The 14,730-nt window shown below is 48.0% G+C and overlaps 2 protein-coding genes across 15 annotated transcripts in view; one reads left to right on the plus strand and one right to left on the minus strand.

Moving 5' to 3' along the window:
- The first annotated feature begins 2,619 nt into the window (after nucleotides 1-2,619).
- ZNF202 (zinc finger protein 202) lies at nucleotides 2,620-9,378 on the plus strand. 4 transcript variants are annotated; one of them, XM_005869666.2, is made up of 6 exons: nucleotides 2,620-3,478; nucleotides 4,157-4,367; nucleotides 4,681-4,769; nucleotides 5,691-5,820; nucleotides 6,562-6,681; nucleotides 7,266-9,378. In XM_005869666.2, the coding sequence occupies exons 1-6, from the start codon at nucleotides 3,077-3,079 to the stop codon at nucleotides 8,357-8,359; spliced, it is 2,046 nt and encodes a 681-aa protein (XP_005869728.1). In that variant the 5' UTR covers nucleotides 2,620-3,076; the 3' UTR covers nucleotides 8,360-9,378. The 4 variants fall into 4 exon arrangements, with proteins under 4 accessions (XP_005869728.1, XP_014397938.1, XP_014397937.1 ...); XM_014542452.1 differs by having other exon boundaries at nucleotides 3,205-3,474; XM_014542451.1 differs by having other exon boundaries at nucleotides 3,416-3,474; nucleotides 4,077-4,367.
- Nucleotides 9,379-11,973: 2,595 nt separating this feature from the next.
- UBE3B (ubiquitin protein ligase E3B) overlaps nucleotides 11,974-14,730 on the minus strand; it is a 37,744-nt gene continuing 34,987 nt past the window's right edge. For all 11 annotated transcript variants that reach the window (XM_014542440.1, XM_014542441.1, XM_014542442.1 and 8 more), the window contains one exon: nucleotides 11,974-14,074. In XM_014542440.1, the coding sequence (XP_014397926.1) occupies nucleotides 13,883-14,074 (192 nt within the window). In that variant the 3' untranslated portion in view covers nucleotides 11,974-13,882. The remainder of the gene's footprint in view (nucleotides 14,075-14,730) is intronic.

Here is a 14,730-nt window from a genome sequence, read left to right on the forward strand (position 1 = left end):
AGACTTTCTCCGGTTATATGTGGGGACTGCAGCTTGGTCTAGAGGGGACAGGGCCAGGAAGACCAATGGTAAAACTTGAACCAAGTTGTTCAACGTGCCTGTCACGTGCCAGTGAGGTGGAGGAGCTGGTAATGTCTTTTTTTTTTAAAGGATTCTATTACTGCCTTTTAGTGGGCTTCTCCAGGGGACTGGCAGTGGAGGTGAGATGGATGAATTTGAAAGAAGTTTAAAGGTAGAATTAACAAGATTGGGTGAATAAAAAAGAGAGTAGAAACAATGGAGAAAAAAAGACTGATTCTTGCTGTTAAAGTGGGAAGAAAACTTCAAAGTGGAGGTATATTCATTTAAATGCATTTTTATTGTGCACTTTATTATAGGCATTGGACATTGATGAAAAGCGTAGCCCCTAACTTTAAGGCGGTTCACAGAAAAGATGAAAAATGGCTATTTGAGCCCTAATCGGTTTGGCTCAGTGGATAGAGCATCAGCCTGCGGACTGAAAGGTCACAGGTTCAATTCCGGTCAAGGCCATCTACCTTGATTGCGGGCACATCCTCAGTAGGGGGTGTGCAGGAGGCAGCTGATGGATGTTTCTCTCTCATTGATGTTTCTAACTCTCTATCCCTCTCCCTTCCTCTCTGTAAAAAGTCAATAAAATATATTTTAAAAAATGGCTATTTGATATGACCGATACTGTGATAGAGATGTGTGCAGGTTGCTATGGAGGCACAGTAATTTCTAACCATGTCTAAGGATGGGGGGAATGGGATCAAAGCAGTCATCTCAGAGGACATGAAGCCTGAGCTGTGTCTTGAAAGATAAAGTCTACCCTAATGAAGGGCAAAGACTCGGAAGGAACAGCATGTTCAAAAGCCAAAGAACTGAGGACTTTAGTGTGCTTTGCATGCACACACGTGTGTATGTGTTTGAAAGGATTGGAGAGGAGGGCAAAGGAAATAAAATGAAGGTCCATCCTAAAATATGATACTTGGAAGTAAGTCTGTATTTCACTTACAAGCCAGGATTGATTGAGGGTCTTAAATAGGGACCAGATTTGCCAAGAGTACTCACTCTTGTGCCTGGTAACTTGAAGGTAGGCCTGGAGGCAGGTAGCTCACATCTGGAGGCAGTTTCAATAATCCAGATGAGAACTGATAAGGACCTACCCTGCAGGTCATGGGGATGGAAAAGAAGGATCTGTCAAGAAGTGGGAACACCATGCAGCATGGGGGTGGGGGAATGGGTATTCCATGCAGAAGGAACTGCCTTCACACAGGCCTGGAGGCCTGGAAAGACACCCTGTTGTAGGGAGATGAGCAATGCATTTGTTATAACCAGGTAAGGCAGAGGGAAGGGTCGGATGTGAAGCGTAAAAATAGATTGAGGGCTGATTGTGAAGAGCTTCATATGCTAAGGATTTTGGAACTGATATTAGTAAGAAATTATCATCATCATCATCATCATCATCATTATTATTATTTATCCTCATCTGAGGCTATGTGGGTTTTTTTATTGATTTGAGAGAGAGAGAAATATCATTGTAAGAGAAACATCGATGGGTTCCCCCCCACACGCACCCTGACCAGGAATCGAACCTGCAGCTGTACAGGATGACATTCCAACCAACTGAGCCACCTGGCCAGGGAAGAAATTATTTTTTAAATGTTGAGTGATGCAGTTTGAACTAAAACTTAGAAATATTTTTTAAAAAGTTAACTTTGGCATGCCATCACTCTTCTAAGTACTTCACAGGTACTAATACATTTAATCCTTGTAGTACCTATTAGATGAATACCAGTATGACCTCTATTCTATGAATGGGGGACAGGCATAAGGAGGATAAGGACTTGCCTGTGGCCTCATAACGAGGGAACAGTAGAGCCAGGATTCACACCCTGGCAGCCTACTCCAAGGCTCTCATTCTTAACCTTACGCACCTTCACACCCTCGGTGTTTCAACCACGATGCACATCCAAACCTCACCTAGCACTTCTAAAGATACAGTTGCTTAGATTGACTGAATCAGAATATCCAGAAAAATGATGTGTGATACTGTTCTGCAAAAGCTTCGTGGGTCATTCTGTTGCCGTTTGCTCCCAGTTGAGTGCTGCCGGCACCCAGTTAGGTTACGGCAGTGGGACAGGCAAGAGGTGAGGGCCCAAACTACAGCCGTCTCTGGGAAGGAAGGGGAGGAAACAGGTTCAGAGGGTAGGAGGCAGAATCAGTTTAATGAGCTGTAAGCAATGGGGAAGAATCAGCGTTGAATCCAGGGATCACAAAGTTGAATCTTAACTAGAATGATCCAGCCTAGACAGGATTCCAGGAAGAGGGAGGGTTGGGAGTAAGACCGATGCGTGAACTTCATTTTGAACGCTTGGGTGTGAGTGCCTGTAGGTCTTCCAACTAAAGATGTCTTACAAGAGAAAAGTTGCTTTTGGGGGTGCCTGTGTGCCAGCCACTATATGTGGCTTTCTTCACTGTTCACTCACCGGATCCTCCCCTCAAATCTCTGAGTTTCCATTTTACAGAAGAAATGAATAATGGGTGTGATTCGGTTCAGAATGAACTTTGATAAGACCTCTCTCTATTTCAGTCCTGTCGATGAATATACATTCTAGTATATATGTAAATGTGTTTGTACAGGACACACCTTGGTCAGTACCACGGTTTTTAGCAGGTAATTCTGAGTGTCCTTGCTGCTAGCCACTTAGCTTTTAGGTTCACAAGTCTCGTGAAGTAGAAATGCAGTGTTTTTTTATGGGGTGTGAACCCTGCCCAGGAAAAGAGGTGGGGAACTTACGTGTTCAACATACGTCATCTGGTCCAACTAGATTTGTTTATGGGTTATGCAGATTCGGGGAAAGGGGACTTAATAGCTTGAGGAAGTGTTATATGTGCAAGATTATGATTAAACTCAGAACTGCTATCGCTGTGCATAATTCTGTGCTTACACTGTTTGTCTCTACTTCTCTACCCCAGGTCCCTTGGGAGAAACTCCTCGAGGTGCCCAGGCTGAGACTGGGGGGTAATGGCAGTGTGAGCTCTAGATGGTGTGAGACCAGCCCAGAGCCAGAAAATGGCTACAGCCTTGGAACCAGAGGACCAGGATCTTTGGGAAGAAGAGGGGATTCTACTGGTGAAATTGGAAGATGATTTCACCTGTAGGCCAGAATCTGTCTTGCAGAGGGACGACCCCGTGCTTGAGACCTCACACCAGAACTTCCGGCGCTTTCGCTACCAGGAAGCAGCAAGCCCTCGGGAAGCTCTCATTCGACTCCGAGAACTTTGTCGTCAGTGGCTGAGGCCAGAGAGGCGCACAAAGGAGCAGATCCTAGAGCTGCTCGTGCTGGAACAGTTCCTTACCGTGCTGCCCGGAGAGCTGCAGAGCTGGGTGCGGGGCCAGCGGCCAGAGAGTGGCGAGGAGGCGGTGACACTGGTGGAGGGTTTGCAAAACCAACCCAGGACACCAAGGCGGTGGGTGAGGAGGGGGAGTCCTGACCTGTGTGATGTGGAGGGGGACCATTTGCTGGAAGGACGGATTTGGGAGTAGGGCTGACGGGGCCCCATAAATCACCTTTAAATTTAATTGGCTCTGCCCTTGGGTTGCGCCTAGATCCATAAGCCCCATGGGGCAGAGGCGGTGTCTGTGTGTGTGAGTGTGACTTTCTGGTTTTTGAAACACCCACCTAGGGACTACCTTAAGGGCCCTCATCACCCCAGGGTCACGTGGCTTTCGTTTTCCCTTCTTTAGATGTTGAATCTCCAATTTCTGGGGAGGAAGATTTTGTTACTTCCTCAAAGGTTCTCATAAACCCTCAGTCACAGATTTCTGCCCAGGTCAACAGCACATGGAAGCAGACACTGAGGGTTGCTGCGGGTGGGACAGGTAGCGATGGGAAGGCCAGGACTGAAGTCCTGGTGGGTAGGGACACGGTTGAGGGAGGCAAGAAAGCAGTGCAGTGTCTGATCGTTCCTGCTTTGATCTGGCGAGGATAACAGCTTCCTTGCGTGCCCCAATGGAACTGGGGGTTCCCCTCTTCATCTGGGTCCCTCTGGGAGTTTTTTTCTATTGGCAGCTTCTCCTAAAATGAGCCCTGATGACAACCAAGACTTTCCTCCTGATTCCATGGTGACTGGAAGTTGGAATTATTCCCAGGTGACTGCCCATGTTCATGGCCAGGAAGTCCTGTCAGAGGAGCCAGTGCACCCAGGAGCAGAGCCTGAGTCACCTAGTGAGCTGCAGGATCCTGCGCAGACCCTGACCCCAGAGGAGCCCCATGCGGAGATCACACTGAGCCCAGATCCGGGGGAACCAGCAGAACAGAGCCTGTGCCATGAACTGGAGCTGCAGCCGTTGCACGAGAGCGGTGGGAAGCCCCGGCAGAGTGTGGGGGTGGAGGGTGGGGTGGACTTCTGTACCGGCGAGGCTGGGGAAATTGGAATAGGAATAACTCACAGGACAGGGTGTTGAGAGAGAATACTAGCTAGAGTCCCCGTGACTAGGGCTGAGCTTAGAGAGCAGTGCTCTTGGTCATTCCCTTAGCATCCGTTAGTGTTGTAGATTGTGTTTGGGTTATTGGAGCTGCCCTTGGTTCCCAAAGATGATGGGGGTTGCTCAGCTCTTTGTTAGTTTCAGGGGTGCATTGCCTATTGCTGACCTCTGCCCTCTTTTCTTCGTAGAGGTTCCAGTGCCCCAGGACCCAGGCCTTCCTGAGGAGAGGAACACTGGAAACTCAGAGATGGTCGCCCTTCTTACTGCTCTGTCACAGGTGCACCCTCGTGTCCCTCTATTCCATAGAGAATTTGAAGAGCCATATACTCAATGGGTCAGACAGGGCACCAGTTTCCACTCTTCTTTTGTCAGTTTAAATTCTGTTCTTCACTTGTGGGGGCTGGGGAAAGGGAGTTGCATCTAATGAGATAAATTATAATAGTCTCAGTTGGATCTGCAGGCTCCAAAACCCCTTTATTTGCCACTGACCAGGGGGACTAACAGAATGGGATTATTTTGTAACTCTCCACTGCAACTTTGAAGTTGTTGAATGGGGGTTGGTTTTGGTTTTTAGGAATAAACTTGACAGTCATTGGTGAGGATGACTGACTGCTGCAGAAGTGATTTCTGAACTTGCATGGTGTACTCCTGCAAGGGCTGCATTCAGTCAGGCCACAACATTATGAAGACTGACCTTAGGCAGAGCCCAGAAGCGAAGCTATGTGGCTGGGGGGCAAAGGAATAGAATTTATCTGTGCTTTTAGACTAATGGAGCTGAAGTCTTATTTATGCTGTGTAGACTTTGTAAGTGATAAGAGTGATTAGAGAAGGTCAGTCAGGGAAAACTTCCTAGAAAAGATGACTTTTTACACAAATGTAAGTAGCATTAAAGCATCAACTAGGGAATTGAATGATGGCTTTTAAGACTTTTTTTTTGTAATTAAACAATATTCTCAAGAGGAAGAACATAGTTCTTCTGAAAGGAAGTAAGACGAGGTAGCAGTAGCAGGCAGTGTGAATGTGCCAGTAGGGAAGCAGTGACATGGTGAAACAGGTATCCTGAGGGAGCCAAGTATCCCATTGGAGTCCCTTCTGTCTGCTGGGTGGATTCTGCCTATTCTAGAGACCTTCCTTCCAGGAACAGAATGGGAGGCTCCATGAGGCTTCGCATTTTAATTGAATCCTGCTGTTGTTTCAGGGATTGGTAACGTTCAAGGATGTGGCTGTATGCTTCTCCCAGGAGCAGTGGGATGATCTGGATCCAACACAGAAAGAGTTCTATGGAGAATATGTCTTGGAAGAAGACTGTGGAATTGTGGTCTCCTTGTGTAAGGAAGTTCAAGTGTTTCTAGAGTGTTATGAACACAGAGATCTTTCTCCTGTTGGAAATTATGGGGGCTTAGAGCTTAGACTGTATGTTCTAGACTTCTCTTATGCCTACCCCACCAATGAGATTGAAGGGTTAGCTGAGTAAAATGATATCCTTCTAAGTTAAAGGGAAGAGAAATGCTTAGAAAATGGTTGAAAACTTCTAATAAGAAAGTAAAGTTATAATATTACTAGAGGCCCAGTGCACGAAATTCATGCACGGGTAGGGTCCCTAGGCCTGGCCAGCAACAGAGGGCCAATCAAGGCCTTCCTTCCAGTTGCTGGCCATGGTCTTCTTTCCCAGGCTGCTGGCTGGGGCCTTCATTCCATGCCACCCCCTGCTGGTCAGCACACATCATAGCGAGCAATTGAACTCCCAGTTGAACTCCCAAGGGGACAATTTGCACATTAGGCTTTTATATGTAGATCTAGAGAGAGATCATTTTAATATATTTGAGGTAAGCATGAGTTTTGAAACAATAAAAGTTGGAGATAATCTATTTATTTAAATATGGGAAAAGAGGGTAGCATTTACAGTGTGTAATTATTGAGGTATAGGTAAAAGACAAAAAGTATGCAGTACTTGGTTGGAGGTACTCAAGCTAAAAAGACCAAAGATTTGAATGACTTACTTGGCTGATCTGCTTTTACACAGGGAATTGTTTAACCAATCATAATGTCCTATTTCCCCTCTTGAACAGCATTTCCAATCCCCAGATTAGATGAGATCTCCCACATTATAGAAGAAGAGCCTTTGGTTCCAGATATTCTAGAGCCTCAAGAACCTCAAGAGCCAGACATCCTGACTTTTACCTACACAGGTGAGGAAAGACCAGAGGATTCACAAAGCAGCTGGCAGTTCCTTTAGTCAGTGCTCCCCTCTCTCTGAGGTATCGCCCTCATTGGTTCTTCCAATATGTCAGGCATTACTGCTGTCTCCCTCTAAACGCCAAATCCTTCTATCCTTTTCCTCCTCTTACCCCTCCCATCATTCATTTGAGGTATATGTAATACAAAATGGGGGGGGGGGGGGGGGGGGGGGGGGGGGGGGGGGGGGGGGGGGGGGGGGGGGGGGGTGGTATCGGGACTTTTGGAATTGTGGCTAAACCATTTATTAAGCAGTTTACGTAAACTTGATCCTCAGCCTCCACATTTGTGAAATGAGGATTATAATATTTGTCCAAATTAAGGCTATTCACAGCTTAAGATAACAAGAAAGTGCCTGCATATGACAGGCATTCATGTGACTATTTCCTTTTTTCCCTGTCTCTACAGTTATGAAATATGGGCTTCTCACTGTGTGGTCTGGCCCTTCCAGAACTCTGTTTTAAAATACCCCCCCCCCCCCCAATTGTGTAGAAGGCATCATTACCTCTATAATTTTCTCCTCTCACCATTTCTTCAGGAGATAGGAGTGAAGATGAGGAAGAGTTTCTTGAGCAAGAAGATCTGAATTTGGAGACTCTACACACATCTGTTTTAGGAGATCCAGAAATCCACCAGACTCCAGATTGGAAAATAGTCTTTGAGGATGACCCAGGTAGACTTGATGAAAGATTTGATACAAATATTTCTCAACTTAATAGTTCAATAAATCTTCAGGAAACCGTACCTATCCATTCCCTGTTAGGGAAACCTCATGGCTGTCCTATATGTGGAAAAAATTTCACATGTAACTCCCACCTTGTTAGACACCTGAGAACTCACACAGGAGAAAAACCCTATAAATGTATGGAGTGTGGCAAAAGTTACACGCGGAGCTCACATCTTGCCAGGCATCAAAAGGTTCACGTACTGGGCACTTCTTATAAATTCCCCCTAAACCAGAAGAATTTGAATGAGACCTCCCCTCTGGTCCCAGCTGAGAAAACACCTGTTGAGAAGCCCTATCGATGTGATGAGTGTGGAAAGCACTTCCGCTGGACTTCAGATCTTGTCAGGCATCATAGGACACATACCGGAGAAAAACCTTTCTTTTGTACTATTTGTGGCAAAAACTTCAGCCAGAAATCCGTGCTAACAACACACCAAAGAATCCAGCATGGAGACAAGCCCTACATGTGTGGAGAGTGTGGAGAGTACTTCAGCGACCACAGGCAGTACCTGACACACCGGAAGGCACATGATACTGAGCAGCTCTATCTCTGTGGCCAGTGTGGGCGGAGCTTCAGCCACAGGGCTGCATTTGCCAAGCACCTGAGAGGACACGCTGCGGTGAGGTCCTGCCAATGCAATGAATGTGGGAAAAGCTTCAGTCGAAGGGACCACCTCGTCAGGCATCAAAGAACACACACTGGCGAGAAACCATTCACGTGCCCTGCCTGTGGGAAGAGCTTCAGCAGAGGCTATCACTTAATCAGGCATCAGAGGACCCACTCAGGAACCACCTCCCAGCTGGGACCCCATGATAGGAGGTCTGCATTCAGCCCTGACCCCGGGGTAGGCGAGGAGAAGCCCTCTGGTCATCCTGGGGAGACCTTTTCCAGGGAGTCTCCCTGACTTGCCTAGATGGACATAACCTTCCCACAATTAGGTAAATGCTCCTCTCAACTTCTCCTTAAGGAGCTTTTTTGCCCAAAGTACAACCTGAGTTGAGGCTTCTTGACTGGAGTGTCCCTGCCTCTACGCCATCAGTATGAGGTAGGAGAATTAGAAGTCTTACGAGTTGTGGTTATTATATTTTCCCAGAAATAGGCTGTTAGATACCCTAAAGACCAAGCAGCCTCAAGTTAAAGTTGCCCAGGACAATTCCTTAGGTTTGGTAAGGGCTCAGATCTTAAAGCACACAGCCCTGAACTCATGGCCAGATATTTGCATCCAGATTGCTTTGCTAACCATTCACAGGATAACTACACATCTCACTCATCACTTCCCCGCCGGGTACTGTCCGTGATCCCGGGGAGAGATTGGAGAAGTGTCTGATGGGCGAAAACCTCAAAGCTGCTTCACGTGGACCTTGTCAGGGTGCTCCATTCCCATTGACAAAGTGATGCCAGTGCCAGACACTGCTGAAAAGGAGGATCTTGTCCGAAGCCTCTTTCCTTGTGGGTTTTTCTTCCCCTCCTTTTAGAGTTCTCATGCTGTTCGCCTTCCTACTGTTCGACCAATTTCTTGGTTTTGTCCCCAGCACTTTTTCTACTATAAGTGGGGTGTGGCATTTGGGTGCCAAGAGATTTGCAAAGCATAATTAAGTCATAATGAAAACATTTACATTCCCACATAGGTACAAGCCTGCCCACCCACCCCACCCTCTCCACAGGGGTTTGGGAGGGCCTTTTGGAACAGTGTCACCTTACAAAGGCACTGGGTCACATCACTGACATAAAACTGGAGATCTGAGATCAGATTGTGGAACAATTAAGAAAAAGCTGTTGCTGCTGGCCAAGGCTATCAAGACTATGCTCCTGACACCTAACCCCCATGATCCCTACCCTGGTTCTGTGGTATCAGGGAACATAAGGAACCCCAGCACCTGGGACCCTGAAGAATTTACTAAAAGTAAATGGCTTTCACGTGTTTGCATTGTCTGCTTCTCTGTGGTTTCATTTTCATGTAATTAAGAACTAAGTCATAGTATCTCATGGCCCAAGGGTCTCTCTTGCCTGATAAAGGTTCTGTGGAAATGAGGTTGAATAACTATGAACCTCACCTGCTTTGATTGTGGGAGTGGCAAGGACTGGGGAGACTCCTCCGTACATGGAGCACAGGGTATGGGATTAAAGCATGAGAAGAGGGAGACATCTGTGCCTGGTTTCTTCTGGTCTGTTTTTCAATGCAGTGTACACCAGCGGAATATGGGCATAAGAACAAGGCCCAGCCCTAACAGCTCAACCAGGAAATTCTCATTTTGGTCAGTAATGATATTGCAGTTGACTGGTTTGGTTTTAGTACCAGTCTGCCATTGTCCTTTGGAAATACGCACATGGAAATAAATGAAAGTCACACTGGCAGTCAAGTTCCCTGGGTTTTTTTCTTCTCTTACTTCCCCCATTGACTGCCTCCCACCCTCCCCGCCCCTCCCCCAGGCCTTCAGCAACTTATTGTTTGTGTCCATGGGTATATGCATATATGCATACAAGGTCTTCGGTTTATTACCTCCCACCCACCACCCTCCCCCCACTTCCCTCTGAGATTCTGCACTCGTCCATGCTTCCACGTCTTTGGATCCACTCCACTCATTGGTTTATTTTGTTACTTAGATTCCACATATGAGAATGATCATGTGATACTTGTTTTCTCTGACTGACTTCTTTCACTTAGCATAATACTCTCCAGGTCCCTGCACGCTGTCTCAAAAGGTAAGAGATTCTTCTTTTTTATTGCTGCATAGTAGTCCATGGTATAAATGGGCTTTTTTATCCACTCGTCTACTGATGGCACGTGGGCTGTTTCCAGATCTTAGCTATTATAAATTGTGCTGCTATGAACATAGGGATGCATACCTTCTTTCTGATTGGTACTTCGGGTTTCTTAGGATATATTCCTGGAAGTGGGATCACTGGGTCAAATAGCAGTTCCATATTTAATTTTTTGAGGAAACTCCATACTCTTTTCCATAATGGTTGTACCAGTCTGCATTCTGCATTCCCACCAGCAGTGTACTAGGGTCCCCCCACTCCCCCACTTTTTAAAAAATATATTTTTGATTTCAGAGAGGGAGAGAGAAAAACATCAATGATGAGAGAGAATCATTGATTGGCTGCCTCCTGCATGCCCCCTACTGGGGATCAAGCCTGCAACCGGGCATGTGCCCTGACTGGAATCTAACCTGGGACTCTTCAGTTTGCGGGCCAACGCTCTATCCACAGAGCCAAACCAGCTAGGGCTAGGGTTCCGTTTTCTCCACATCCTCGCCAGCACTTGTCATTTGTTCATTTGTTGATGGTAGCCATTCTGACAGGTGTGAGATGGTACCTCATTGTCGTTTTGATTTGCATCTCCCAGATTAGTGACTTTGAGCATTTCTTCATATGTCTCTTGGCCATCTGTATGTCCTCTTTGGAGAAGTGTCCTTTGCCCATTTTTTAATTGGATTGTTTGTCTTCCTTTTGTTAAGTTGTATGAGTTCCTTGTATATTTTGGATATTAACCCTTTATCAGAAGTATCATTGCCAAATATGTTCTCCCATGCAGTGGGCTCTCTTCGTTTTGTTGATGGTTTCTCTTGCTGTGCAGCAGCTTTGTATTTTGATGTCCCATTTGTTTCTTTTCTCTTAGTTTCCTTTGCCTTAGGAGATGGATCTGGAAACATATTGCTACGAGAGATGTCTAAGATTTTGCTGCCTATGGTTTCTTCTAGGATTTTTATGGTTTCATGACTTAGATTTAAGTCTTTTATCCATTTTGAGTTTATTCTTATGTATGGTGTAGGTTGGTGGTCTAGTTTCATTTTTTTTGCAAGTATCTGTCCAATTTTCCCAACACCATTTATTGAAGAGACTCTCTTGACTCCATTGCATGCTCTTGCCTCCTTTGTCAAATATTAATTGAGCTTAATGGCTTGGGCCGATTTCTGGGTTCTCTGTTCTGTTCCATTGATCTATGTCTGTTCTAGTGCCAGTACCAGGCTGTTTTGATTACAGTGGCTTTGTAGTGTAACTTGGAGGAATCACAATTCCAGATATCAAGTTATACTACAAAGCCACCGTAATCAAAACAGCCTGGTACTGGCACTAGAACAGACATAGATCAATGGAACAGAACACTTCACACAAGTTTGAGTTGCCTGGGTTCTTTTCTACGAGCATCTCTCTCTCTCACATGACTGTGTAAGACATGCCATGTGGGGTGATGGCTCCTCTGGGAAGTGGGTGAGAGGGACAGGGCCACCGGTGGTACAGAAGGTGACATTAGCTTTAATGACAAATTGTCCGCTGTTCTGAACTCTGGGTAGGAGGAGAATCGGAGGCCTCTTATGTTATTGTTGTGTCTTCCTGCCGCTGTGAGAGCCCGTGTGCTTCTGCCCCAGCAGCCCCACCTTGAGCTTCCCAGGCACGGGGTCGGAAAGCGCTCCTTCAGATAAAGCGGAACAGCCATCATGGCTGAAGTTTAATAAAGCCGTTGATCACGTTTTAATCTATAAGTTATCTGTGAAAACAAAATAACCCACACCATTTTATTTTATCACTTATTTATTTATTTATCTATATTTTAAAAATCCACAACGTTTTAGAGCCGTCAAGAGCCATCAAGGTGCGGCTGCACACCAGCTATGAAAGCAGAGTCAGTGTTTTAGGTAGTGCAATATTTCCAGCTGCTGAAGAGTGATATGAAATGACAAACTACCCCTCCTCGGCAAGAGAGACCCAGAGTTGATGCTTAGAAACTACTACCCGCACCCAGTCCCACACAGGAGGATTCTCAGGTGATGAAAACCAAGATGGGGTCCCATTTCTTTGCGCAGGTTGACAGTTATGTGGGCCCCAGCATAATGCGCAAACCCGCTCAGTGTACACACACATGCTTAGGAGAGATCTTCGGAGGAATGGAGCATTTAAAGAACGTGGCAAATCCATAGACTCGGAGGTTACTAACAAATCGTAAATGCTGAATTCCTGTCTGTAAATTCCTTGCTGCCTTTCCATCAAAGTAAAACACACACACACACTGGCCTCCGGGGGCTCGGCACAGCCAGGCCTGGACGCTGACGGGACCCCGGCACCCGTCTCCACAGAAGCCGTGGAGACAGGTCTCGCCCACGTTGTCGTCAACCTGAAGGTTCTTGCTGGAAGGTGTTTGCTGCTTGGAAGGGAGCTACAAGCCCAAGCCGCTCCATAGGGCAGACGAGGGACCAGGCACTCCTGGCTTCTATTCTGGCTCAGTCTCCGTGGTGGGGAGACTGAAGGGGTGTGATGAGGGGGGCGAGGGTGGATGGTTGTCAACATAGACCACTGATACGGCCTTTGCCTCAATTCCCTGGATCTAGAGTCAAGTTCTCATGATAAAGGTGAAGAATGAGGACAGAGGAGCACAATGGGAGGACAGAGAAAACAGTAAAAACAACAAAGAAAACCAACCCAGGGGGCCGTGAATTTCCTGAACCTTGTGAGCTGAGAGTACAGAGGTCTCCAGGGTTCCCTGTGCTGAGGACGGACGGGGGTGAGACCCAAGTTTCTTGGATTTTACGATCTGAGTAAAGCCGTGCCCAGAAGAGCAGGACCTTGGCTAAGATTTGTTTCCTCCTGCTTAACAGGCGGGCAAACAAGCAGGAGGAAGGCAGCTGCTCCCGGGAACCAGGAGGCTTTGGGTGACAGCCGCACCTTCTAGAAACGGAGCTGCTCGTAGGGCCAACTGGCGTTTTCTGGCAAACCCAGGATGCAGTGTGAACGCACTTTCTGGAACAAGCCAGTGGAGGCGCCCTAGCAGCTGGCCTGCTGAGGACTCGGAGCATCTGAGGCCAAAGAGAGCAGCGCCCAAACTTCCTGTGCTCATGACCTTCCAGCGGCACCTCTGCCTCCCTGGGGAGCAGGTGGTCTTGGCCATCTGGAGTCTGGAGAGGCTGCTGGGGATGGGCTGGAGGCAGAGCCTTTGTTGGATGCATAGAGGCTACCTGAGTAGTTTTCAGAAACAGGAGTGTCTCACGCGTATTAGGCTTCGCGCACACAGGCTCAGGTCACGGAAACCAGCCTGGAGCTTGGAGTGCCTGGGCCTTGTGCATGCACAGCGCACTCAGAGACGTAAGGAAGGAAAGACTCACCAAAGAGCAAACTATAAAAAAGAGAAGCCCCTCCACAGTCGTGGGCCTGGGCTTCAGGCCACTGGGAGTACGGAGAAACGACCGATGCTGGCGGAATCTGGAGGTTTATTTCCGACACCCCCTTCCCATTAGTGTCACCTGGAGAATGTGTAGAGTCGCATGTGCATCCCAAGTTCTTGAAGCCACAGGGGAGTCTCATGGCTATAGAGAGGGTCTGAGGGCTGCAGTCACCTGGCATGTCGGTCTCGGGCCCCGGGCAACGCTGCCTCCTGGAGCTGAGGTCCTGGTAGGCAGGAGTCTGTGAGGCAGGCGGCCGGCCTCGGGTGCTAGGACAGCTCGAAGCCCGTGTTCATGCTGATGGCGTAGCGCAGCTTCTCCCGCAGGACGCTCTTCTTGCTGTAGTTGGGCAGCTTGAGCAGGTTAAAGCAGGTGGAGGAGGTGGGCAGGCGGCCACCTGGCTCCCGCTTGCGGATGGTGAAGAAGCCCCGGAGGACGCTGCCCAGGGTGTCCCCAGTGTCCTGCAAGCACATAGCACAGCCTCGGTTGGAGGTGCCTAGTGAGGGAGCGTGGGCAGGTGCCCGAACGCAAGGCCCGGGGAGAGGACCTGACCAGTGCTGGGTGCTGAGCGGGGTGTGCTGCACCGCCCTGGCGAGGCTGGGCCTGTGAGTGTGCCCTCCACCACCAAGACTGGCCCCAAACTGAGGACAAGCCTCGAGGGGCGAGTGCACAGAGCAGCCCCTCTCCTTGGACAGCACAGGGGACTCCTGTGTTAAGGAAGCGCCAGGAAATGGGGCCTCTGGGGAACTGCTAATTACTGAGTAACCAATTGTCAAAGAGCCAGAATACAGTGAAAATACTTTAGGTCCCCAAACATTTCTGCGTGCAGCCTCACGCTTTCTCCCCGACCTGGCCAGTGCTTGGCCGGGGCAGACTAGCTTGGGGCAGCCGCCTCCAGCAAGGGGGCTCGTGTCCCATGGGAGGATCTGGAGCCCAGACTGCAGCATCCTGAAAGGCGTGGCACTCACAGGCCACCAGGCTGCAGGAGTGGGGGGAGGGAGACACTTAACAAGGGCTACTCTTGGAGCACCAACCCCGCAGAGGATGACAACCCCTAAGGCATTCATTCTCTTTATAAAAGACAGGAAACGGAGCAGCCTGCCCAGCTGTGCAGCCA

The sequence above is a fragment of the Myotis brandtii genome, unplaced genomic scaffold (assembly GCF_000412655.1).
Source record: "Myotis brandtii unplaced genomic scaffold, ASM41265v1 scaffold303, whole genome shotgun sequence".
In the NCBI taxonomy this organism is placed as follows: domain Eukaryota; kingdom Metazoa; phylum Chordata; class Mammalia; order Chiroptera; family Vespertilionidae; genus Myotis; species Myotis brandtii.

What these genes read in the sequence shown, in the direction of transcription:
- ZNF202 (XM_005869666.2), top strand. Translation starts at nt 3,077, where the DNA reads ATGGCTACAGCCTTGGAACCAGAGGACCAGGATCTTTGGGAAGAAGAG. An exon ending in TTCTTACTGCTCTGTCACAG is followed by an intron (nt 4,770 to 5,690) that starts GTGCACCCTCGT and finishes CTGTTGTTTCAG; the next exon opens with GGATTGGTAACGTTCAAGGA. An exon ending in CCTGACTTTTACCTACACAG is followed by an intron (nt 6,682 to 7,265) that starts GTGAGGAAAGAC and finishes CCATTTCTTCAG; the next exon opens with GAGATAGGAGTGAAGATGAG.